Consider the following 26,891-nt stretch of genomic DNA (forward strand, 5'->3'; position numbering starts at 1 on the left):
CACGCACGCAAGGACGCACGCACGCGCCTCCCTGGGCCGAGAAACGCGCGCTCGCCGAGGCCCCGCCCCTCCAGGGACTTCCGGTGGGCGGGGTCAGCCCCTGAGCTCGTTCCCGGCGCGGGATCGACCCAGTAGCGGCTGCTTTCCGGTGCAAAGGTTCCCGAACTAGGACAGGAAAAAGTAGCGAGGCTGAGAGGATGGGCTTCAAGTTTAAAAATGAAAAGTTGGGCTTAAGTTTGTCGCCTAGTAAACGTTTGCTGAATGATTAAAGTAATAAGTGGATGTTTGCTTTAACTTCGCCTTCAGAGAACCCCGTTTTTCCCAAAACTTCAACGGCAGTATAGTTCGGACTGAGTCCTTGACAAATCCTGTCCTAGTGCACCCTCCGAGAGTAGTACCGAGCGAGAGAAAAGTGTTTGCCAGCATCATTTTCTGAAACTTGATTTTTACTATGCTTTTGTTGAAAAACTTGAATGGTTTGTCCAAGTCTAAACTTGAGCCAGTCATAATCAGGCTTCAAGCCTGAACCTTACTTCCTGTGTTCCCCACCTATCCTTCGCCACACTCGGTGTGCTTAGTTTAATGTCCACATGAAAGCTGCTGCAAAGAAACGCGGAGCGGGGGGGGGGGGCGAGGGAGGTCAGGGAGATCACGTTATGACTGAGGAAAGATTGGTTTATGAGAGTTCCACGAATCAGCAACAAGGAAGAGACTACAGCTTACGGACACAGAGAAAATAAGGAATTTCTAGGTGCCAATCCAGTGCTCTTTCCGTTACCTTTATTCGAAAGGAGTTTGAAAACCAAAGAGCTGTGTGGGTAGGTGCTCAATAAGGGGATGCTAAACCAATGACATTTCTGTGGGAAGCAGCACAGTAAGAAGGAAGAGCACAGACGAGAAATTTCAGTTCAAACCGTGTCTTGGCACCCAGGAACTGAGTCATCACAAGCAAGTCACCTTACCTCTGAGTGCCAGTTTGCTAGGCTTCTTTGCCTTAAAGTATATTATTCTACTGTATATCCAAGGTGAGATCTCTTACAGGCTTGCCCTCAATTCCAAGAAGAGATCTGTAATAAGTCTGTTACACTCTGTTTATTTTCATTTTAAAATTATTTATTTAAAAATAATGTACTAATTTTCTGTTATTTTAATAACATATTTGAGCTATTCTTAACACAATGACACATGGCCTTGCCTTCGTGGGACAGAGAATATAATAAACTGTAAATACAAGGCTGCCATATACAAAGTACCTTTGAAAAGATACAGGGATGAGAATCTAGAGGTAGGAACAATTAGTGGAACTCTGAAATCCCAACCTACACACTATTCGTACATAGATAAATATATGGTTGAAAATATAAACCATTCTTAACATATTTCTGAAAACTATTTCCTTTGCAAGAAGCCTTCTAAGTTATTATACCTGGATTTGATTATTAAGGAGAAAGAGAAATCCTTCATAAGGAAAACAATATAATTAAGGACCATATAAAGAAATGCAACAATAGGTATGTGGGGGGGGAACCCACAAAAATCAATAAATATCCAGGGATTGATTTAGTGTTCCATGTTAATAAAGTCTATAAGGGGAAAATGCTTAACATTTTAACACATTTGGAATTCCAGCCAACGAAGGACTTACTTTGTAAGAGTATTTGTAACTCTTCCTCTCTGAAAATCAAGAGATATATAAGAAGCTCAGATATTCCGAACTCAAATTTCTAGGTCAAACCCAAACTCAGTGGATTATAAGAATAAAAGTGATCATCACCCTGCTTTCAGGTTCCAGAGTATGGAGAAAGATATGTCTCTTTTGAGAGACAGAGAATGTAAAAACTTCCATGGTATTGAAAGCTCTCCAAGAGACAGTAAATGTTTTCTCACACAATATTTCATTTAATCTCGTTACTGTAAATTCATTATAGAAAAACAAAGTTACAAAGTTATTCGGACCAATTACAGAACCAGCGAAACTAAACTGGAGTAACGGATTCCTGAATCGTTACCCCTGTACTTAGCAAAAGCTAAACAAAGTTCAAAAGTTTCAAAGAAGTGTATCAATAAAAATATTTCCCTATGTTCTAGGCACAGTCCTAGGTTTCCAGTACTCCTGCCTTTCTACAAGTTTCCTTTAATGCCGCTTCACATTGACTTATCTAGACAGTAAAAGGCATTTAAAAGCAAAGTCATCTTGTTTGCCCCAGTTTGAGAATTTTAACCCAACTGTGGGCCCCACAATGTAACTAGTTCTCGGAACCGCGCCCGCAAGGCGGACACCCCCTTTTCCCACCGGGGTCCTAGAACGTAACGTCGGTTCTAACCCAATCAACGCGTGCCTTTAAAGCCCCAGCCCTCGCCGCCGCAGCCCCGCCCCGTCGCGGAAGTGCGTCATGACGCTAGTGCGCCCTGTCCCCGGATGCATTTTATATCCGGATTCTCCGAGCAATTCTGAGTTCCACGGTTCCCGACGCTGTCGGCACATGCGCGACGGCCCTGCTCCCTCTTCCTCCTCCTCCAGTGGCTTCCACCGTCCGGGCAGCCACCGCCACCGCCGCCCAGGAGTCAGGAAGTTCAAGATGGCCGCCGCGGAGGCTCAGTCGCTGCGGGAACAGCCAGAGTAAGTAGTCTAGGAGCGCGGAAGGCCGGCGCCTGGGGTCGGCCGAGGGGGAACGGGCGGAGAGCTGCCCGGGCGGGCGGGCGGGAAAGTTCGGGCCCTGGGGCCGTGGCCAAACTTTGCCTCCCGCGAGGCGTCGTGGGGCGCGGGCGGGCGGCCTGCGCGCTCCGCTCGCCGGGAGGCCGCGGCTGCTGGGTGGAGGGCGGCCGGGCCTGCCGCGTCGTTGCCCCGGGAGGCGTGGGCGCGAGCGGCCTCTACAGGTCCCGAGCGCGCGGCTCCAGCGGGGGCGCGCCTGCCCGCCTGCAGTCCGCGGGGACGAGCGGGGCTCCCGGCGGCCTCGGTGCGGGCCCCCGAGCAGCAGGGCGGCGCGGGCGAGCCCTGAGACCTTCCCTCCGCAGGCGGTTTCCCCAGTGCTTCTGCTGCCCTTGTCAGTCTTAGGACCTGAAAGCAGGGAGAAGAAGGGGTGCCGGGGCCGTGCTCCTTGACCACCCCAGAGCTGTAGTTTGTGGCTGGCGGGGTGCTTTCTCCTGCCACCCTGTACTCTACTCCAGCATCCACCCGATATCCCCCCTTCCCCTCCCCCCCAGGCCTATTACTGCAATTTGCCAACTTGCAAACTTGAGACAAAGTAAGATCAAGTCCTCGGTTTTGAGGCCTAGCATTTTTGGCCTGAGTTTATAGTGCTTCTTTGGGAGTACGAGTGGAAGAAGTAGAAATTGTTAGCTACTTCCAAACCCAAGCACTTCATGTCTGTAATTAAGCTAATATAAGGATCGATGCGGCCGAGCGAAAACAGACTTGTACATGCTGCAGGGGTGACCGTTGCCTAACTAAAAGCAGTATCTTGTTCTTCGTGTGTTAGGAAAACTCAAGAACCTAGAAGAGAATGGATTTTAAAACAGTTTTCCTATAGCGACCTTTTCTTTTGCATCCGCATTATCTGACTTGTTTCCTGACGTCTTAGGAAAGAGGTAGATACATTCTCCCAGCAACTTTGGACTGAGAGAGAGGAGAAATCTTTGCCACCAGCCAGCCCATCGCTTCGTTGCTGTGCGTCCAGTTGTGGACTGCTCAGTCATTTGTTTTACTCAGCTAGACAGAGGTATTTACGAAGTTTTTCATTAGAGGCCTCTGAAAGCTGCTTTATTATCTTCACTTCAATTTGACTTAAAAGAGGGCAGATGGATTCCGAAGTTCTGGGTAGACTTTGTCTCTTTTTGTTTCTCCTCGAGTTCACAGTGAGGCCCAGTTCCAGTCTTCATGACAAGATGGTCCAAACCTTAGGCAACGCGGCTGATTTTTCTAGTAATCTGTTTAAAGTTCTATAGTATGTCCATTTATTTGATTTCAGGGACAGTTCAGATTCCTTTTGAGGAGTGGCTCAGCCATGTTTATTTACATATTCAAATAACACTAGATTTAATAATATTTATTTTGGCCCCTGCAGTATGAATGACCCTGAGATAGTCTTTAATTCCACCTCCCCCCTCCTCGACACTTGTTTTGCATGGAATGTGTGGTCTGTGTGTGTCCCACTTTCACTTATTTGAAAATGTTTTGCCATAGAAAATGACAGTTTGCTAAGAAAGCAGGTACCCTGTTGGCTGCCCGCAGTGAATGCTGGAATGTAGTGTCTTAATAGTTTTTTTTTGAGGACACAGTGAGGAGTTCACAGTTACATGGAGTCTATTCCAAGTGGAACATTTAGAAAAGGTAAAGGTATAAAATAGTTTTAAGCTCCCTGAAGGCCTTTTAGTGGCTTTTACATTTGTCAGTCTCTTTAGTTCAGCCTTTTTCGATGGTTAAGCATTTAAATTTTTATATGCATTGACTTACTTGCACTTACCAAGACCAGGTACTGAACAAATATCACCTCAGTCAATCCTTCTAACAACCCGACGGAGGTGGATACTGTTATTTCCCACATTTTACAGATGAGGAAACGGAAGTATGGAGAAATTAAGTTAGCTTGCCCAAGGTCACACCAAGTGACAGATGCAGGATTGAAACCCAGGCAGTCTAGTTCTAGAGCCCTGCTCCTGACTTCTGTACTGTCTGGTCCCTCGCTATACAGTGTGGCTCCTTTTAAAAATAGCCTTTAACATTTGAAATCATTTTTATTTATTTCCAGTGTCCTAGAAAGGTCCGTTTTCATGATATGACAGTTCTAACTCTTTGAAACTTAATATCCCACTTGGAAAAGGTGGGGGGCAGAGGAAGGTTCGTTTTAAGACTAGTTGGTCTTTTGAATCCATTTTTATTTTTACATCTACATAGTCAGAGAAACAGGCTTAATTATTTTCCTTATAAAATGCAGTGGCATTCATTTTGCTCCCCCTTGCCCCCAACTGCAAAGCATGAATTGAATGCTTCCCGAATAAGATGTTATTAAGAATATTCTTTGAAAAAAATATGTGAAAGAGGAAGTTAAAATAACGCTAGAGGTTGGTAACTGGTCACTATTTTAAAGTTGTTCCATGGCTATTTTCATTGTGCCAGATGCCCCTGGGTTGTTTGAAGGGTGAAACTTGTACAATGTATTTAACCAGACACGTGAATGCATACTGCTTAACACTTCCATACTGTCTGCACTTTGAATTCAGCCTTGTTTCCAAGTGAGATTTGAAGGCTGTTACTCAGCTCTCAGTAAGTACTGGTTTAGGACACACCTGTTGTAGACCAGCTGAGTGTAGACGCATACCTGCTAAATGTGCAGTGTTAGGCTGCCAGGTGTAAATGTTAAAGTATAAAGTCATGTGTATGCAGCTTGTATATGAGCCACATCCAGGAAGATGATCAGGTTTCTTTACAAGAAACATTTTCCTAAAGCTTAGAAGAACGTTGTTGATAATGAACCTAAATTAACTGACCTAGCACAAGCTCGTGCGTTATATGTGATATGTTACGAGTTCACTTATTCGTTGAGTTCAACTTTCCCTGGTTTACCTAGTCAGACTTCACTCGTTATTTTCTTTGAAATTTGCCTTGAGAGATCAACGGAGGAGGCTGAAGGTCTGCTCTCTGCCTAACCCCAGTATAGGGGAACTCTGGGGTTAGTTATTAAGGTTAACCTAGCTGGCCCTAAGGCACTGGTAGCGTTTCATTAGCAGCCTAGTCATTATTTCTTGAATTACATTCATTAAGTTACAAGGAAAACTGGGGTCTCATGGGAATGACTGTTTAGTAACATTGGGAACCGCGATGTCAGTCTTCATTCTGAGGCTTTAGGAGCTTGATTTTCTTTTGAAGGAAATTACTTCCTCTGTGGGTAAACTCTTTTTTTTTTTTTTTTTTTGCGGTACGCGGGCCTCTCCCATTGCGGAGCACAGGCTCTGGACGCGCAGGCTCAGTGGCCATGGCTCACGGGCCCAGCCGCTCCGCGGCACGTGGGATCTTCCCGGACCGGGGCCCGAACCCGTGTCCCCTGCATCGGCAGGCGGACTCTCAACCACTGCACCACCAGGGAAGCCCCCTGTGGGTAAACTCTTAAGAATTTTGATTGAAACTCCTTGGAAGACTTGTAAATTATAGGAAGCGTTGGAAAAGGGTTAAAAGAGCAGATTTTTCTGCGGGAGGTGGTTAAATTTAAATCGTTTGAGGGTCTTGCCGTCAAGAAATAGGCACGTGCACTGTATGGGGCACTGGGGATGTGAGTGAGTGAAAAGCGTTCACCGTCAAGAGCTGCGAGTGCGGGTGCAGACAGTGTAAACCAGCTGTAGTCAGTGATACCGTTTCTATATGTTACTCCATGTAGATCGTTTCTTTGACACAACAAATACTTACTGAGTACCTGCTCTAGCTTAGATCGTCTTATGGGCCTCGGGGATAGAGCATCGAGCTAAACAGATTCAGATCCTGCCCTCTTAGGGCTTGTGTTACAATAGGGAGAGATGAATAAGAATTCTATTAAGTGGAGGGCAGTTAAGCAGAGAAAGCGCATCTGTGTGGGCTAGGGTGGGGTAGCAGTTAAAAGGAACTGGCCCGGAGGCCTGGCTGAGGAAGTGTAATTTGAGCAAAGGCCTGAGGTGGGCGAGGGGCAGCAGCACTGTGTCTGGGGGAAGCGTGCCAGGCCCTTTGGTGGGAGAGCCCCTGCTGTGGGAGGAGAGCAGTGAGGGTGGGAGGGAACGAGGGGTTCAGGGTGGTGGACGGGTTGGGCTGATAGTATAGGACTCAGAGAGAGTTTAAGTTTTTGCTCTGAATAAGGTAGGAAACAGTAGTCAGTTTTCACTCAGAGTGGTGACATGACCTGACATTTTAAAAGCATCTTTGAGCAAATGCAAGAGCTCTGACTTTGAATGTAATACCAGCCTTCTCATCAGCTTGAGATACACCTGCCCTTAGGCGAGTCCCGTCCACCTCCTTGAATGTGAAGTCTCATCTGTCCTGGGGACATAGGCAGAGGCAGTACTTCTTGAGCACTTTGTGTGACAGTTTAATTTGTATGAACTCATTGCTGCGACAAACCTGTGATTTGCCAGTACTGTTATGTCCCCCGTTTTTACAGTGGAGGAAACTGAGGCCCAGGGGAGTAGCTTGTCTAAGGTCACATTAGAGGTGTCCCATTGCAGGCAGCGTTGGAACAAGGCCGTTTGACTTGAGGATCCTCGCTCCCGCCAGGATTCCTTAAAATAACACTCTTAGTGTCTGTCTGCAGCTGCATAGTATCCACAGTGGGGAGCACATTTATCCAGTGTCTGAACAATAAGCACAACTTACTTTTGGGGCCCTAGGGTTGTGCTAGGCCTCGCTATCCTTGATGTCTGTTAACCAGCACTGTGCTGTCCTTACCGCGTGCCTTGAGGTGGGTACTGCTCCTTTCTCCAGCAAGCTTAAACTCACCTAAGGCCACATGACTAGTAAGTAGTGAGACCAGGAACTGAGCCCAGGTAGTCTGGCTCTGGAGACCTTACCACCCAACTCTCCTTTTTCTTGAGGATACTTAGAGGGTCTTCAGGTGGTTTGAGTTTGGTTTTTTGCTGCACCGCAGCTTCTGGGATTTTAGGTCCCCAGCCAGGGATTGAACCCAGGCCCTTGGCTGTGAGAGCTCGGAGTCCTAACCGCTGGGCCACCAGGGAATTCCCTAGATCAGGGGTCCCCAACTCCCCGGCTGCGGACCGTTACTGGTGCGCCGGTGCGTGGCCTGTTAGGAACCGGGCCGCACAGCAGGAGGTGAGCGAGCGAAGCTTCATCTGCCGCTCCCCATGGCTCCCTGTGGCTCCCCGTCGCTCGTGTTTCTGCCTGAACCATCCCCCGCTACCCCGTCCGTGGAAAACCTGTCTTCCATGAAACCGGTCCCTGGTGCCAAAAAGGTTGGGGACCGCTGCCCTACATTGTTTGGGTTTTAGCTTATTGACTAGAATTTTGTACTTCGGACACTGAGATTTTATATACCTGAAAACCCTTCCCGACCTTAAAAAGGTTCTCCGTACCTACTTCTGTATCTTGAATTAGCCTAGTTCTGTTTTTCTCAAGCTTTTCTCTCTGTAACTCAAGGTTCAGAAAAACCGACACATAGCTCACCTTCTAGACTGTGGGCTGGGAGATTCTGGGGAAGGGAGGTGGTTACCTGTATGAGGTTGTAGTCTATACAAGGATCAAAGTTGAAATGTCTTTGTATCTTCACCCTAAATCTGTGATTTTTCCCCCCTCCTTGATAAAGCCATGTTGGTTTTTTCTTTTTTAAACACAAAAATTACACTTTCCTTTTCCAAATCTCTGAGAAAATTTGATGATCCCAGAACACTACTTCATCTATCCTGTGTCTTCTTATACCACATCTGAGAGAAGTCAGGCCAGACTGAAACCTGACTCAGCTGCAGACACGGCTTCCTCTGCAGCATCGTTTAATACTTTCTCCTTTCCCACAGTGCATAGTGCCAGAAACGGACATTGGCAGTCTGGCACCCCAAATTCAAAGTTCGTGCCATGTGGTAGTTGTATGTTCTCCATGTTCTCCACACCCCCTCATTGTTGTGAGCGAGTAACTTCACAAGCATGCTGTGCTGTGTTGGCTGCTCGCCCCGCCCCTCATCCCCCAAGTGTATTGAAGACTGAGACCTGGCTGGAGGACCATAACAGCAGTATCATTACAGACCATCCATCCAGTAGCTTAACCTTGCAGTTCCTGAGCCTCTGACTGTCTCAACCGTGTGCTTCCAGAATCCCATACTATATCTTTTCATCTGGAATTGGTCCACTTGAGATCTTAACCTCCGTTAGACCAGTCTCTTCCACAAGTTTGACACCCTGGTAACACTGATCTTTTTTCCTATATCTAAAGTACCCCTTAACCCTTGTGGTTGATTTCTTACTCATTCTTTAGGACAGTGTTACTCACCTTTTTTTTTTTTTTTTTTTTTTGCGGTACGTGGGCCTCTCACTGCTGTGGCCTCTCCCGTTGCGGAGCACAGGCTCCAGACGCACAGGCTCTGCGGCCATGGCTCACGGGCCCAGCCGCTCCGCGGCATGTGGGATCTTCCCGGACCGGAGCACGAACCCGTGTCCCCTGCATCGGCAGGCGGACTCTCAACCAGTGCACCACCAGGGAAGCCCAACTTTGAAGTTTTTAACCCTCGGGATGTGTTTACAATATCAGCATCAGCCAGCAGCCGCCTGTGCGCATGAAGGGACTGCTGCTTTCGGGCGCAGCTTTGTATTGGCGCTAGAGATTTAAATATATATATATATTTCTGAATCCAAGCGGAGACGGAGATGAGTGTCCCAATATATGTCATTACTAATGTTTTACGGAAAAAGAAAATGGGAGGGGGGGTTCCTTTGGTGTTGAGTTGGGTGGGAAATGCTGGTTTAAAAACCAAGTTACTTGAGTGACTGTTTAAGGAAGTCAGCATTAACAATTTGTTGCACCTGGTTTGGATTCCCTTCCTTATTCTATTAAGTATAATTATGTTAACCTCCCCCATTATGTATTTCCTGTAATACTTCTGGTATTTGAGTTCAACCATTAGAAACAAATTAAAGTTAAATCACTGTTCAACTCAGTTCTTGCCATGTACCTTTGAAATAAAATATTTCAGTGACTAACTTCTTGTATCCCATTGAGATGTATTTTTCATCATTGCTATTATTTTGTTATGATTCTGAATGCTTGATAAATGATGTGACTTTTAAATGTGTTTGATACATTTATAGGATGGAAGATGCTGATAATTCTGAAAAGAGTGTAAATGAAGAAAATGGAGAAGTATCAGAAGACCAATCTCAAAATAAGCACAGTCGTCACAAAAAAAAGAAGCATAAACACAGAAGTAAACATAAGAAACATAAACATTCTTCAGAAGAAGACAAGGATAAAAAACATAAACATAAGCATAAACATAAGAAACACAAAAGAAAAGAGGTTATTGATGCTTCTGACAAAGAAGGTATGTCTCCAGCAAAAAGAACTAAACTTGATGATTTAGCTTTGCTGGAAGACTTGGAGAAACAGAGGGCCTTGATTAAAGCTGAACTTGATAATGAGTTAATGGAAGGAAAGGTCCAGTCTGGCATGGGGCTCATATTACAAGGTTATGAGTCCGGCTCTGAAGAGGAGGGGGAGATTCATGAAAAGGCACGAAATGGAAATAGGTCTAGTACTAGATCTTCAAGTACGAAGGGGAAACTTGAACTTATGGACAATAAAAATAGTACAAAAAAACGAAGTAAAAGCAGATCCAAAGAACGGACTAGACATAGGTCTGATAAAAAGAAAAGTAAGGGAGGTGTGGAAATAGTTAAAGAGAAGGCGACGAGGAGCAAGTCAAAGGAGAGGAAAAAGTCCAAAAGTCCCTCCAAACGAAGCAAGTCTCAAGATCAGGCAAGAAAGTCCAAGTCTCCTACCCTTAGAAGGCGCTCTCAAGAGAAGATTGGGAAGGCCAGATCTCCTGCCGATGACAAGGTGAAAATTGAAGATAAAAGTAAGTCAAAAGATAGGAAAAAATCCCCAATTATAAATGAAAGTAGAAGTCGTGATCGAGGCAAAAAATCTAGATCCCCAATTGACTTGAGAGGTAAATCCAAAGACAGAAGGTCACGGTCCAAAGAGAGAAAATCGAAAAGGTCTGAAACTGATAAAGAGAAGAAGCCAATTAAATCTCCCTCTAAAGATGCTTCCTCTGGGAAAGAAAATAGGTCCCCCAGTAGAAGACCTGGTCGTAGTCCCAAGAGAAGAAGTTTGTCTCCGAAACAACGTGATAAGTCAAGAAGAAGTCGATCTCCACTCTTAAATGATAGAAGGTCTAAGCAAAGCAAGTCACCTTCTCGAACTCTGTCTCCTGGTAGGAGAGCCAAGAGCCGATCCTTGGAAAGAAAACGCAGGGAGCCTGAACGGAGACGCCTTTCTTCGCCAAGGTAACTTGACTGCAAAGCTGTATTGCAGCAGATTTCAGAGGAGAAACTAGAACTTGTGGACAATAAAAATGAGATGGTAATGAGTTTTATAGTGTTATGTATAACCCTGTCCACTAACTATATTAATGTTTGCACTTTTTTGTCAGTATCTTGACTCTAGGTGATTTTTAATTTTATTGACATTTTAAAAGTTCTTAATTTAGTATTTGATGTGCAGAATCACTCCTTTAAATCCAAGTAATTTGGCTGATAAGTCTATGTGTGCCCATTTTATGGGTAAGGAGATTGTATAGTTCCAGAGTAGGGATTGTTCTTTGAACAGTATGGGCTGACAATTTAAAAAATGGAGGTATCAGTTTAAGGATTGTGATCTGTCCATTCTTTTGAATTGACATGATTTTGAATTCTGACAATATGATTGGAACTACAGTTGTCTTTTTTGGTCCCCAAAATATAATTAAATTAAAACTGGAAGTTTTTTTCTGTTACTAATTCATATACTTGTAATCTCATTGAAAAAAATAAATAGTACCTCTTAAGTTTAGGAAGAATAGTGTAAAGTGATTTTATTTTTTATCAATAATAATGAAAATATTTCATGTACATTTGGTCCATCAGTTCTTTTCTCATAAGTTCTCATGATTGTCTCTCAGGAAGTGGAGTGATCCTCATACTTAATTTTTTTTTGGTCATCATTTTTTTTTCACATCTTTATTGGAGTATAATTGCTTTACAATGTTGTGTTAGTTTCTGCTGTACAACAAATTGAATCAACTATATGTATACATATATCCCCATATCCCCTCCCTCTTGAGCCTCCCTCCCACCCTCCCTGTCCCACCCTTCTAGGTGGTCACAGAGCACCGAGCTGATCTCCCTGTGCTATGCGGCTGCTTCCCACTAGCTGTCTATTTTACGTTTGGTAGTGTGTATATGTCCATGCCACTCTCTCACTTCGTCCCAGCTTGCCCTTCCCCCTCCCCGAGTCCTCAAGTCCGTTCTCCACATCTGCGTCTTTATTCCTATCCTGCCACTAGGTTCATCAGTACTGCTTTTTTAGTTTCCATATATAGTTGTTAGCATACGGTATTCGTTTTTCTCTTTCTGACTTAATACAGAGTGAAGTAAGTCATACTTAATTTATAAATGAGAAAATAGATTGAGAGGTTATCTAACTTACCTAGGGTCATAGAACTGATGAGTAAAGGCACAGAAGGGATTTTGGCGGAGAGGGGAGGGTGTTGTTTAGATTAGTCCAAAAGCTACTTTAGAAACTGATTTTTTAATGTCTTTATATTCAGTAATTAGACATGAGAAATTACCAACCAAGTTTCTAAAAGAATGTCGGCTTATACCATGCAAAGATAACTGAATTCCTAGCCATCTACTGTTGCATGTTAATGTTTCCTGTGTATGGGTATAAATCTGAACTGGCCTTGAAGTTTAAATAAATCATCCTATGTTTTGAGAAGCTTCAAGAATGCTATTTTCAAAGTGCTGTATCTTAAGAGATCCTGTTGACTCTTCTAAGCAGTGTAATGAAATGGCTCTGCCTGCAGCTCTGTGGAGACAGTGTTGCTGGTGTTATCTGACGTCGTTCTTAAGGTCCTGTTCTCTTTCTGTTGCTTTCAGTTTGAAAAGGAAATTCTGAGGAGGAGTTTATCAAGGACTAGAGTTGAATATTTGAAACAAATTTTTATTTTTAGTTGCAGAAGAGATACATGCTAATTAAAGAGAAATTTAAATCGTGCTGGAAGCCTGTAAATTCACTTTTTCCATCCCTCCTCTGCTGCCACTCCAAAGAAGACTGTCTCTTTCTAGCCCCTTTACTATGCACATACAATTGTATGTATGCGTTTTTTTCTTAAAAATAGGATTCATACTATTTATGTTAACAGTGATTTTCTTTTTTCATGAAACACTTCTGTGACAATACATAAGGATCGTTTTTAATTCTTCATATATCAATAATAGCAACATGGTATTTCACAGTGTAGACGTACCATAATATATTTAACCATTCCCTTGTTGAAACTGACGAAAGTTGAGGTTGGTTCCAGTTTTTCATGATTGTTTGCAAAGACATCCATTGGTTCTGTGTTAAGTTTCTTTTAGAATAGATTCATAGAAGTGGAATTGCAGTCTGAGATTATGTACGTTTACATTTTAGAAAGTTAACTGCCACATTTCCTTCCAGATAAGTTATACCAATATTTACTTCGATGACTAGGTGGACTGTCCTTTTCCCTAAACTCTTACCTGTATTTCCTCTTCTGAGGTTAATGTTGACTTTTAAGGGGGGTTTTATTCTTAATTGATACATTAAAAATAAGGCTCTTAATTGCAAAAATGTCAAAAATTTAAAAAGAAAACAGTATTCAAACCAAGGGAATGGAATATTATTACTCACTTGGGCAAGTTTTATTTGTTTATCTGAAATTAAAATCAGTGGCTTTAACAATATGAATAATCTTTAATAATTCTTCAAATTGTGAGACCAGAGGAAATAGACCTTCTATTGTGTGTCTGCCGTAACACCAGATGTCACTGTGATCATCTGAATTTTTGTTATAAAACTTATTAATCTGTGTTTACTACCTTTAGGTTAATGTGCCCTTTCTTCAAGTGTTCTTTACATGCAGAAGAAATTCATTTATTCTGATTTGATTTATTCTTCTTTGAACTTGTATTTGGTCTCCTTAAGAACACGACCTCGAGATGACATCCTCAGTAGGCGGGAAAGGTCAAAAGATGCCAGCCCAATCAGTAGGTGGTCTCCAGCCCGAAGAAGAGCCAGTAGATCTCCTGTTAGGAGGAGGTCCCGCTCCCCCCTCAGACGAAGCCGATCTCCCAGAAGAAGAAGCCGGTCTCCTCGGAGAAGGTAAAGATACCCGTTTGATCCGTCAAACTCTGACTGTTTTTGAAGCTCAGTTGGTAGGTTTTCTTAACAAACAGTTTTCTCTGAAAAATTGTAGCTGTGACGCCATATAGTTTTCTATTACCAACGTGTGATGTTTCACACACACTGATTTTTCTTTAATAGAGTTTTCCTTCAAATTTATATAAATCCATGTTCGTTAAAAACACAATCTTTTTTTTTTTTTAAGTAGGACTTTTTTTTCCTCTGTTTTAAAGCGAGATAAATACTAAATGAACTAGGCTTATGATTTTTCTTTTAACTAGCAGGCTAGATCACAGTAATAAATGAGTATCCTGTCATTCCATAGTTGCAGCTCTGTATTTATTTTTCTGTGAACTTGTATTTGGTCCTCTTAAGAACACGACTTGGAGACGATGTCCTCAGTAGACGTGAAAGACTCTTTGGGTGAAGATCTCTTTTAACTCACAGCAGTAGAAACCAGTCTTTATGTATGTATCTTTGAATGTTTTTTTTTTTTTTTTTTTTGCGGTATGTGGTCCTCTCACTGTTGTGGCCTCCCCTGTTGCGGAGCACAGGCTCCGGACGCGCAGGCTCAACGGCCATGGCTCACGGGCCCAGCCGCTCCACAGCATGTGGGATCCTCCCGGACCGGGGCACGAACCCGCGTCCCCTGCATCGGCAGGTGTACTCTCAACCACTGCGCCACCAGGGAAGCCCTCTTTGAATATTTTTGTGTACTAGATTCTCAGAAGTGGAAATGCCTTGATAGTGTGTTTGTCTAAATTTTTTTAAGTTATTGCCATATGTTTTGGTTTCATTAGTTTTTTTAATACTGTTCCTCACACGTTTCTCTTCTGCCCAGTTTCATCACATTTCTTGCAGATGGACATGGTCGAGGTTAATGTAATCATTGTGATCGTATACATACCGTTCATTCCAGAGCAAGCAGTCGGTGGGAGAGGGGAAGAGAGGACTCTCATGCTCCCAGCCTTCTGGCTCCAAGCTGACGGTAGTTTGCGTAGGATTTGCTTCCCTTTTCCAGAGTCCCTTGTTCTTCTCTGACGTTGTGATTCCGTTTCCTGTATCCAGTTTTTTGCTTTACCTCCTTGTTTGCTAATGCATCTCCAATAGCTTTTTGAGGAAAGTGAACATAAAGGACAATTTTGGGGAACTGTGTCTCTAAAAAATGCCTGTTATTCTCATTGCTGATTTATCAAGGAATAGAATTCTAGTTTGAGATCATTTTCTTAAGAATTTTTAAACTGTTATTCCACTGATTTCTAGCTTCCCATATTGCTATTCAGAAGTCCTCCTCTGATAAGAGGGCGTTTCTTTATAGGACTTGCTTTTTTCTTTCTCTTTTTATAAGAAATGTCCTGTGTTCCGAAATTTCACTGTAATAATGCCTTGATGAGCAGCTCCTTCTTTTCCACTTATTTTGCGGGGCACTAGATAGGCCCTTTAAAGCAGGGAGATTATGGCTGCCTGTACTGGGAAATTTTCTCATGTTTTTGTTTGCTTTCTCCCCCATTATTTTCTGGATTTTTTCCAATTAGACCTTATAAATTGTTACACTGACTTCCCCCTCTCTCATCTTTTTTTTTTAAATTTATTTTATTTTATTTTTATACAGCAGGTTCTTTTATGTCATTCCCAAACTCCACCACCACTGCCCCCTACCGCTTTCCCCTCTGTTGTCCATACGTTTGTTCTCTACATATGTGTCTCTATTTCTGCCCTTCAGACCAGTTCATCTGTACCATTTTTCTAGGTTCCACATATATGCGTTAATATACGATATTTGTTTATCTCTTTCTGACTTACTTCACTCTGTATGACAGTCTCTAGATCCATCCACGTCTCTACAAATGACCCAATTTCATTCTTTTTTATGGCTGAGTAATATTTCCATTGTATAGATGTACCACATCTTCTTTATCCATTCGTCTGTCGATGGACATTTAGGTTGCTTCCATGACCTGGCTATTGTAGGTACTGCTGCAATGAACATTGGGGTGCACGTGTCTTTTTGAATTATGGTTTTCTTGGGTATATGCCCAGTAGTGGGATTGCTGGGTCATATGGTAATTCTATTTTTAGTTTTTTAAGGAACCTCCATACTGTTCTCCATAGTGATTGTATTAATTTACATTCCCACCAACAGTGCAAGAGGGTTCCCTTTTCTCCACACCCTCTCCAGCATTTGTTGTTTGTAGATTTTCTGATGATGCCCATTCTAACTGGTGTGAGGTGATACTTCATTGTAGTTTTGATTTGCATTTCACTAATAATTAGTGATGTTGAGCAGCTTTTCACGTGCTTCTCGGCCATCTGTATGTCTTTGGAGAAATGTCTATTTAGGTCTTCTGCCCATTTTTGGATTGGGTTGTTTGTTTTTTTAATATTGAGCTGCATGAGTTTTTTATATATTTTGGAGATTAATCCTTTGTTGATTAGTTTGCAAATATATTCTCCCATTCTGAGGGTTGTTTTTTCGTTTTGTTTATGGTTTCCTTTGCTGTGCAAAAGCCTTGACGTTTCATTAGGTCCCATTTGTTTATTTTTGTTTTTATTCCCATTACTCTAGGAGGTGGATCAAAAAAGATCTTGCTGTGATTTATGTCAGAGTGTTTTGCTTATGTTTTCCTCTAAGAGTTTTATAGTGTCTGGTCTTACATTTAGGTCTCTAATCCATTTTGAGTTTATTTTTGTGTATGGTGTTAGGGAGTGTTCTAATTTCATTCTTTTACATGTAGCTGTCCAGTTTTCCCAGCACCACTTATTGAAGAGACTGTCTTTTCTGCATTGTATATTCTTGCCTCCTTTGCCATTGATTAGTTCACCATAGGTGTGTCGGTTTATCTCTGGGCTTTATATCCTGTTCCATTGATCTATATTTCTGTTTCTGTGCCAGTACCATATTGTCTTGATTACTGTAGCTTTGTAATATAGTCTGATTCCTCCATCTCCGTGTTTTTCCCTCAAGACTGCTTTGGTTATTCGGGGTCTTTTGTGTCTCCATACAGATTTTAAGATTTTTTGTTCTAGTTCTGTAAAAAGTGCCACTGGTAATTTGATAGGGATTGCATTGAATCTCTAGATTGCTTTGGGTAATGTAGAAATTTTCGCAATATTGATTCTTCCATCCAAGAACATGGTATATGTTTCCATCTGTTTGTGTCATTTTTGATTCCTTTCATCAGTGTCTTATAGTTTTCTGAGTACAGGTCTTTTATCTCCTTAGGTAGGTTTATTCCTAGGTATTTTATTCTTTTTGTTGCAGTGGTGAATGGAATTGTTTCCTTAATTTCTCTTTCTGATATTTAGTTGTTAGTGTATAGGAATGCAAGAGATTTCGGTGCATTAATTTTGTATCCTGCAACTTTACCAAATGCATTGATTAGCTCTAGTAGTTTTCTTGTGGCATCTTTAGGATTATCTATGTATAGTATCATGTCATCTGCAGACAGTGACAATTTTACTTGTTCTTTTCCAATTTGTATTCTTTTTATTTCTTTTTCTTCTCTGATTGCTGTGGCTAGGACTTCCAAAACTATGTTGAATAATAGTGGTGAGAGTGGACATCCTTGTCTTGTTCCTGATCTTAGAGGAAATGCTTTCAGTTTTTCACCATTGAGAATGATGTTTGCTGTGGGTTTGTCATATATGGCCTTTATTATGTTGAGGTTGGTTCCCTCTATGCCCACTTTCTACAGAGTTTTTATCATAAATGGGTGTTGAACTTTGTCAGAAGCTTTTTCTGCATCTATTGAGGTGATCATATGGTTTTTCTCCTTCAGTTTGTTAGTATGGTGTATCACATTGATTGATTTGCGTATATTGAAGAAGCCTTTCATCCCTGGGATAAATCCCACTTGATCATGGTGTATGATCCTTTTAATGTGTTGTTGGATTCCATTTGCTAGTATTTTGTTGAGGATTTTTGCATCTGTATTCATCAGTGATTTTGGTCTGTAATTTTTTTTTTTGTAGTTTCTTTGTCTGGTTTTGGTATCAGGGTGATGGTGGCCTCATAGAATGAGTTTGGGAGTGTTCCTTCCTCCGCAGTTTTTTGGAAGAGTTTGAGAAGGATGGGTGTTAGCTCTTCTCTAAATGTTTGATAGAATTCACCTGTGAAGCCATCTGGTCCTGGACTTTTGTTTGTTGGAAGATTTTTGATCACAGTTTCAATTTCATTACTTGTGATTGGTCTGTTCATATTTTCTATTTCTTCCTAGTTCATTCTTAGAAGGTTATACCTTTCTAAGAATTTGCCCATTTCTTCCAGGTTGTCCATTTTATTGGCATAGAGTTGCTTGTAGTAGTCTCTTACGATGCTTTGTATTTCTGTGGTGTCCATTGTAACTTCTCCTTTTCATTTCTAATTTTATTGATTTGAGTCCTCTTCCTCTTTTTCTTGATGAGTCTGGCTAAAGGTTTATCAATTTTGTTTATCTTCTCAAAGAACCAGCTTTTAGTTTTATTGATCTTTGCTATTGTTTTCTTTGTTTCTATTTCACTTATTTCTGCTCTGATCTTTATGATTTCTTTCCTTCTACTAACTTTGGGTTTTGTTTGTTCTTCTTTCTCTAGTTCCTTTAGGTGCAAGGTTAGATTGTTTATTTGAGATTTTTCTTGTTTCTTGAGGTAGGCTTGTATTGCTATAAATTTCCCTCTTAGAACTGCTTTTGCTGCATCCCATAGGTTTTGGATCGTCGTGTTTTCATTGTCATTAGTCTCCAGGTATTGTTAGATTTCCTCTTTGATTTCTTCAGTGACTCTCTTGGTTATTTAGTAGCGTATTGTTTACCCTCCATGTGTTTGTGTTTTTTACGTTCTTTTCCCTGTAATTGATTTCTAATCTCATAGCATTGTGGTCGGAAATGATGCTTGTTGTGATTTCAATTTTCTTAAATTTACTGAGGTTTGATTTGTGACCCAAGTTTTGATCAATCCTGGAGAATGTTCTGTGTGCACTTGAGAAGAAAGTGTAATCTGCTGTTTTGGGATGGAATGTCCTTTAAATATCAATTAAATCTATCTGGTCTCTTGTGTCATTTAAAGTTTGTGTTTCCTTATTAATTTTCTGTCTGGATGATCTGTCCATTGGTGTAAGTGAGGTGTTTAAGTCCCCTACTATTATTGTGTTACTGTCAATTTTCTCCTTTATAGTTATTAACAGTTGTCTTATGTATTGAGGTGCTGCTATGTTGGGTGCGTGAATATTTATAATTGTTTTCTCGGAGTGATCCCTTGACCATTATGTAGTGTCCTTCCTTGTCTCTTGTAACAGCCTTTATTTTTAAGTCTGTTTTATCTGATGTGAGTATTGCTACTCCAGCTTTCATTTGATTCCATTTGCATAGAGTATCTTTTTCCATCCCCTCACTTTCAGTCTGTTTGTGTCCCTAGGTCTGAAGTGGGTCTCTTGTAGACAGCATATATATGGGTCTTGTTTTTGTATCCATTCAGCAAGCCTGTGTCTTTTGGTGGGAGCATTTAATCCTTTCACGTTTAAGGTAATTATCGATATTTGTCTTCCTATTACCGTTTTCTTAATTGTTATGGGTGTGTTTTTGTAGGTCCTTTTCTTCTCTTGTGTTTCCCACTTAGAGAAGTTCCTTTAGCATTTGTTGTAGGGCTGGTTTGATAGGCTGAATTCTCTTAGCTTTTGCTTGTCTGTAAAGCTTTTGATTTCTCCATCGAATCTGAATGAGATCTTTGCTGGGTAGAGTAATATTGATCGTAGGTTCTTCCCTTTCATCACTTTGAATATATGGTGCTACTCCCTTCTGGCTTGTAGAGTTTCTGCTGAGAAATCAGCTGTTAACCTTATGGGAGTTCCCTTGTATGTTATTTGTCATTTTTCCCTTGTTGATTTCAGTAATGTTTGTTTCTCCTTGGGTTTATCCTGCCTGGGACTCTGTGCTTCCTGGACTTGGGTGGCTATTTCCTTTCCCATGTTAGGGAAATTTTTGACTATAACCTCTTCAGATATTTTCTCAGGTCATTTCTCTCTCTCTTCTCCTTCTGGGACCCCTATAATGCAAATGTTGTTGTGTTTAATGTTATCCCAGAGGTCTCTTAGGCTGTCTTCATTTCTTTTCATTCTTTTTTCTTTATTCTGTTCCACAGCAGTGAATTCCTCCATTCTGTCTTCCTTGTCACTTATCCGTTGTTCTGCCTCAGTTATTCTGCTATTGATTCCTTCTAGTGTATTTTTCATTTCAGTTATTGTTCATCTCTGTTTGTTTGTTCTTTAATTCTTCTAGGCCTTTGTTAAACATTTCTTGCATCTTCTCGATCTTTGCCTCCATTCTTTTTCCAACGTCCTGGATCATCTTCACTATCATTATTCGGAATTCTTTTTCTGGATGGTTGCCTATCTCTCCTTCATTTAGTTGTTCTTCTGGGGTTTTATCTTGTTCCTTCATCTGGTACGAAGTCTCTGCCTTTTCATTTTGTCTCTCTTTCTGTGAATGTGTTTCTCGCTCATCTTTTATGTTTGTCCTTTTGTTCTACTTTCAGTCTTGAGAAGCTTTCTCAATCTGCCTTCTTACCTTTCTGTTGATTTTGTTTTTCTCCCTTCTGCACACTCATAATTTTTTAAATTTCCAAGACCTTGTTGGCTGTTTTTTAGTAACATTTTACTCTCATTTTATGGAAGTAGCATCTTTATGTCATAGATGATAATGAGTCTATTTTGTGGCGCTTTTCTTCTCTGTAGTCTCTCCTCTACCCTGTGTATTGTTTCTACCCAGATTTCTTTGGCTGCTTGTTTGCCTTTTCATTTGAGGACTTTCCTCCACCAGGTGGATCCTCCCTTGCTGCCTATTCCGATTCATCTGCCTATCCTCTCCATGAGAGTAGGAACTTAGATCTCTGACCAGGGATGGAACCTGGTCCCCCTGACGTGGAAGTACAGAGTCCTAACCACTGGACTGCCAGGAGAGTCGCAGATGACTGTTTATTTATTTATTTTTCTATTCTGGTTTAGAACGCTAGATGGAAGCTTTCTTCCATTCGGACAACCTGGAACTTGCAGTTTGGTGGCGGATTAGCGTTATCAGTGACTGTAGATCTTTCCTTTTGGGCTTGTGAGTTTTCCAGAATCTCCTCGTCTGCTGGAGAGTAAGACATGGCTGCCAGTAGAGTTCTGGTCCTAAATAATGTGGGTCCCCCCTTAACCCTTCTCTTCCCAGTGCAGTGCCCTCCAGTGCCGTGGGCCAGTTTTCACAACCACCACTACCTCTCTGTAAAGTGAATATTAAGTTTCCTGCGGTAGTGTGGGGAGGGGCGGCTGGTGGCATTCTCCACTGAGTCAGAAAGGGGAATATACCTCCTAAAGGATTTCAGCCAATTCTCTTTAGCTTTTCCCTTGTACTCCATCCTTCAGAGGATACAGTATCTCCAGATCTTGAGACTTTCTGGGGCTTTGTGGCAGGCACTGACTTGTTTCTTACTTACCTTGTGTGTCCCTATTGGACTAAGATTTAGATTTGATCTGCTGCTGCTTTTCTGTCCACTTTGCATGTTTCAAGCTTTTATTGGTATCTGTTGTCACATCTCTTCACATTGTCTTTGACTGAAGGTTTTATTTTGTCATTGTTCCTTTTAATGTTGTTTTAGTAAGTTTTCAGAAGAAGTCTGAGATAAACATGGTCAGATGTGACATGAACCTAGTTTATCAGCCCTCTATAGACTCACGGCCTTCTCTTGGGGTCCCACAGCACTGTCGCACACAGACTCCCACCTTCATACTTGCACTCTGAAGTCACTTTCTGTTTGGTTAACAGGGCATTTATAACAATGTCTGAGGGCCGTATTAACTAGACTTATAATTTCTGTCACCTTTGTCTTTCCCGTACTTTATTCAGCAGTGATCTTTTTAAAAATCAAGTTTATCGAGATATATTATTTACATAAAGTAAAATTCACCCTTTTTGTTGTAAAGTTGTGAGTTTCGACAGATGTGTGGTTGCACAGCTGCCATCGAGGTACAGAGCCCGACAGTTCCCTCGCGCCCCTTTGTAGTTGATGAGAAGAGTAGCTGTGGTTTAGTTGTCGTCAGTTAGGCTGGGTATCCATATCTTACTGTTGGTGTGTTAATTTTGTTTAAAAATTTTAACTGTTTTTAAAGACTTGACTTTTAGAACGCTTTTGGATTCACAACAGAGCTGAACTTTTGAAAGGTACAGAGAGTCCCTGTACTACCCCTACGCCCAGCAAACTCACAGCCTCCTCAGCTTTAATTGACCTTTAAAATATGTCTTCTTCTTCTCCTCAAACAGGGACAGAGGTCGAAGGAGCAGATCACGCCTGAGAAGGCGGTCTCGGTCACGGGGTGGTCGTAGACGTAGGAGCAGAAGCAAAGTAAAGGAAGATAAATTTAAAGGAAGTCTTTCTGAAGGAATGAAAGTTGAGCAGGAATCTTCATCTGATGATAAGTAAGAACGGAACTTTCCTATAATTTCCTTTTTCCAAATCAGAGAAACACTGTTTGACTTGGAAATCTTTAATTTCCTTCTGAATATTTTAAGCAAATACATTAATTTGACCCTGAATTTAAGTTCATCTTCTGTGCAGGTTTTATAGGTTATGTGACAGAGGTCATGGTTGTCTGAATTTGGGTTTGGCTGGGGTGAATATGGGCCGTCACTTTATCACGAGCCTTTCCTTCTGTATTTTCATTAGGAACCATAGAGGTATCCTGCCAATCTCAGTTACCAGTTTTGGTGGGGGGATTTTTTTTTACTAAGTGTAGACTTTGCATTTTGTGTAAACGGTACACACTTGCTGTGCCTGTTATAGTGTGGAAAATGCAGAAATGTTCAGCCTAATAAACTCACGGGGACAGTTTTTAATGCAAACTTCGTTGTCTAAATGGCACATCTCAAAAACAAGTGAGACGAATTCAGAGCAGTGGTTCTCAGCGGGGGGAGCTTTGCCTCCCTGGGATGTTTTGGTGATGCCTGAAGACCTGTTTAGTTGTCATCTAGTAGCGGGAGGCCAGGGACACTGTTCTGCATCCTCCGGTGCATAGGATATGCCCCACCGCACAGAACCGTCCTAGTGTTAGCAGCGCTTGAGCTGAGGAGCCCTGGTTGGAGCTGGGAGAGAAGAGGGCTGAGTGGAGGGAAAGTGTCCTGCGCAGACCTGGTACCTTCCAAGTGCAGGTCGCTTACACCTCTGCAGTGAACACCCAGCAGGTCGTAGAAAGGGCTGCGCTAGGAGCGATCATGAAGAGTGCGGGGTTCTTGTGGGACCATCTGAACCGCTCGGGGCAGTGTTTGCAGGGAGAGCCACTTTCCCTTCAGATTGTGTGCAAATGTCTACCTGGGCATTTTGGGTGGGGAAAGGATCTATAGCTCTCAAAGGCTTCTGTGACCCAGAAAAGGTAGCAGTTTACTTGTGTATCCCAGCCCCCCTCTTGTTGTATAGGTGTGGAAACGAGGGCTGCGGAGATGAAATGACTTTACTACAAGGCACAGCTAGTGATGACTTTTAAACTTAGGCATCTTTCTTTTGTTCCCAGTCTTTGTGCTATGAAACAGGTGAGGAGGAAAATGAGACGTAGAAGGTTAAGTTACTTGCCAGGATTCCAAACCAGGACAGTTCGAAAGCAAGGATAGAGTGGGGTGGCTTAAGATTTTTGCTCAATGTACTGATGACCTACATTTTCCAGCTTTTATTTTTTTAAAATGTATAAACGTAATGCTTTTGGAGTCTCTGTGTTTGAAGTTAATTACACGGATGTGTGTAATTTTTTCTAAGCCTTGAAGACTTCGATGTTGAGGAGGAAGATGAAGAAGCCTTGATAGAACAGAGAAGAATACAAAGGCAGGCCATTGTTCAGGTGCGTGGTTTCAGGAACATGTTGATCAACACTCCTTCACCACTATTGTAACAAAATTAAGGATTTTTACTTTGACAATGCAGTGACAATAGTAGCAATTGAATAGGTCTTGAAAGGAAGGTGGTTCCTTAATAAAATTGAAACAGTTAATCTTTTTTGTTATACATGGGATTCTGATATAAACCTCTTTTATAAGACAAAATTTGGAGTTTGCTTTCTTTTTTTTTTCTTTAAGTTGATGAACAAGAAAACCCTCATAAGTGAGTATAAATTGGAGGAATTTCCTTTAGCTCAAACTTATAAATAGCCTGTTAATATGTGGGAAAGGTTTTTTAATGCCTAATAAAATGGCACATTTTCTAATGCAGTTGTGAACGTTTAAATGGAACATCTCAATAATTGTAAGACTCCTTGAGAGCCGAGCGATGCAGGGATTGAGTGGGAAAGGGTGTCAAACTCAGGCCTAATGGTAAGGTGAGCTGCCTGGGAAGGCTGCCGGTTCTCCCTGCCATCCTGAGATGAGGCCTGGCTACTCCAGCCTTGGAGGACGGTGGTCCCTGTAAAGCGCCTTCTCTCACCATCATGTGATGGGGATGAGTGATGGAGCTGAGAGGAAGAATTCTGGAACATATGAAACATACTTGGGTGCTGTTAGGAGGACAGCAGACAAGGAAAGGACAGTCGTAGCAGCTTGTGTAAACAGAGAGAGCAACCACAGCATTTCAGAGTGAGGGGAAGAATTTGAATCACCTGAGTACATAGGGCATAACTAGAATTCCAGAGGAAACTTACCTTTGTGGGGCACTGATGAAACTGTTATTAAACTGATATCCCTAAAGACTTGGTTGAATCTTTTTTTGTTCTTACCCAGGTCCACAATCCCTTATCTCCAACCTTTGGGGCCAGATGTGCTTCAGAACTCAGAAATATGTGAATGTTAGAAAGGTAATATGGTGCATATATGTATATTCCTTTGCCCCATCAATGGGGTCTAGCACAGCACCCCATTATCAGCCACTAGGAGAGTTTTGCAGTGAGTGAGGCGTATCGTGTTCACACTGGGGAAGGTGAGCCTGTTCAGAGCATCACATCTCTGCAGCGCAGGTTTTGCCACCTAATGAATGTGCACCAGACATAGCAAAGCTTTCAGAGTTTTGTGGATTTGGAATTACATATAAGGGATTGTGGATCTAATTCAGTTAAGACTTCAATACCTTTAAAACTTTTTTAGCATTACTTGACACTTAACTTTTCAGTTCAGGCCCTCTTAGCACCAGATGTTGTGACAGTAACACTCTGTGTCGTTACCGCAGAAATACAAATACCTTGCTGAGGACAGCAACATGTCCGCGCCATCTGAGCCCAGCAGCCCCCAGAGCAGCACCCGTACCCGCTCTCCCTCCCCGGAGGACGTCCTGGAACGCGTCGCTGCCGACGTCAAGGAGTATGAACGGGAGAACGTTGATACGTTTGAGGCCTCAGTCAAGGCCAAGCATAATCTCATGACAGTCGAACAGAATAATGGTGAGTCAGTTGCAGTTTTGTTTCAACCATGCTTTTCTCTGAATTTGCAGCCCTGTTACTTCCTAAGGAGGGAGGTTATTTGGGGATGGGGGTGGGATGGGGGACTAGGAATGCTGCTTCTGCAACAAACTGCAGAGGACGGCAGGGCCCTGGGCGCCTCAGTGACTGCTCCCCGTGAGCAGGCGTGACCTGAGTGTCGCCCTGAACCCCACGCGCGTGCTCACCGCCTTCGCTCTGGCTTGCTAGGCTATTTTCAGGCACATCCCAGCCATGATTTGATTTCATCTGGGAATACTTCAGTTTGTATCTGCTAGATAAGGACCTTTTAAAAAACATTACTTACACTTGATAAAGTTGATAATTTTTAAATATCTGATGTCTAAAGTTGGTTGGTTTGAGTCAAAATCCAAATAAGATACACATTATGTTTGGGGTATACATCTCTGAAGTCTCTTTTTTAATAGTTTTCTCATTGTGGTGTGGTCTGTCCCCCGCCCCCCGACGCCCCCCTTTACTTGTGAAGGTGCTAGGGCCTGTGTCCTGTGAACTTCTCTACTCTGATTTTGTCTGGCCACGTTCTTGTGTCATTTATTTCCGCTCTCCGTATTTCTTGAAAACTAGTAGTTAGCGTTAGAGACTTGAATAGGTGTCGGCTTAATTTTTTGGGGCAGGAATGCTTCATTAACTGGCGGTATGTACTTCTATATCACATCTGGTGGCACGTAGGTGTGGTGTGGCTGTCCCTGTTTTTATTGGCACTGAGGTTGTGTGTTTAGGTAAGATATTCCACTGAAGTTTCTGTTCAGCTGTTTGCCTCACGCTTTTAGCAGCCATCGATGGTCCCTACTTAGATCCATTATTTCATCGGGGGCGGCAGGGTTTCCAAAGTGGTGATTTTCAAAATATCATTCCTGTTGAATTATTAGCTCTAATTCTGTAAAAGAAGAGGTTTCCATTCTTTGGTTACCCCAAAATCTAGTTCATACAGGAAAGGCAGGTTAAATGCTTGATTATTTTCGCTATTGACCAGTTTTTAGCATGGCATAGAGCTGGTGCCCCAGCAGCCTCCAGAGGTGAGCAGCGAGGTTTTGGGTATTTTGTTGGGTTTTACTCTCTGGTGTCATTATGCTCTTGTTTGGATCCACTGCTGCCATTTTCTTTTTGAAGCTTAGATTGTTCTCTCTTCACACGAGGAGGGAGCCCCTTTTAAGTGGGTTTCTGGTGTCTTTTTGAGGCAAACCCTGCAGTATTTATTTAACATGGCTGTTTTACTTTCTGGGACAGGGGCTTTCTGTAAAATATCCAATATTTTAGGCTTTTGTAATTATTTTAGACTTTTTTCTCTGTTCCAACTACTGAGCTCTGCTCTCGTGGTGCAGAGCAGCTGGGCCAGCACAGATGGATGAGCATGGCCACGTTCCCAAAACGCTTGATGGACTGAAGTTCACGAGGTGTTCACGTGTCAGGGCCATACAGGAACAAGCAAGGGGCCAAATTCGGCCCCATCTGTAGTTTGCTGACTCCTGTTCCAAGGCAGTAAGACGTCATAGGCTCACCTTGTGTGTGTCTTGCCCCAGAGCAGAATCAGTTATTATTCCAGGGATCCTTGGTTCCACTTGGTAGGAAATGCCAGTTGGAGACTACAGGGCACTTAGGGGTGC

General features: G+C 42.3%; 1 protein-coding gene across 7 annotated transcripts in view; it reads left to right on the plus strand.

Moving 5' to 3' along the window:
- The first annotated feature begins 2,422 nt into the window (after positions 1-2,422).
- The window catches only part of PRP4K (pre-mRNA processing factor kinase PRP4K), a 40,775-nt gene continuing 16,306 nt past the window's right edge, over positions 2,423-26,891 (plus strand). For all 7 annotated transcript variants that reach the window (XR_010946617.1, XR_010946620.1, XR_010946619.1 and 4 more), the window contains exons 1-6: positions 2,423-2,620; positions 9,770-10,969; positions 13,674-13,850; positions 22,142-22,297; positions 23,625-23,706; positions 25,020-25,230. Coding sequence is in view for 1 of the 7 variants with exons in the window: in XM_067751888.1 (XP_067607989.1) it covers positions 2,484-2,620; positions 9,770-10,969; positions 13,674-13,850; positions 22,142-22,297; positions 23,625-23,706; positions 25,020-25,230 (1,963 nt within the window). In the remaining 6 variants the exon portion in view is untranslated. The remainder of the gene's footprint in view (positions 2,621-9,769; positions 10,970-13,673; positions 13,851-22,141; positions 22,298-23,624; positions 23,707-25,019; positions 25,231-26,891) is intronic.

The sequence above is a fragment of the Pseudorca crassidens genome, chromosome 10 (assembly GCF_039906515.1).
Source record: "Pseudorca crassidens isolate mPseCra1 chromosome 10, mPseCra1.hap1, whole genome shotgun sequence".
NCBI lineage: Eukaryota > Metazoa > Chordata > Mammalia > Artiodactyla > Delphinidae > Pseudorca > Pseudorca crassidens.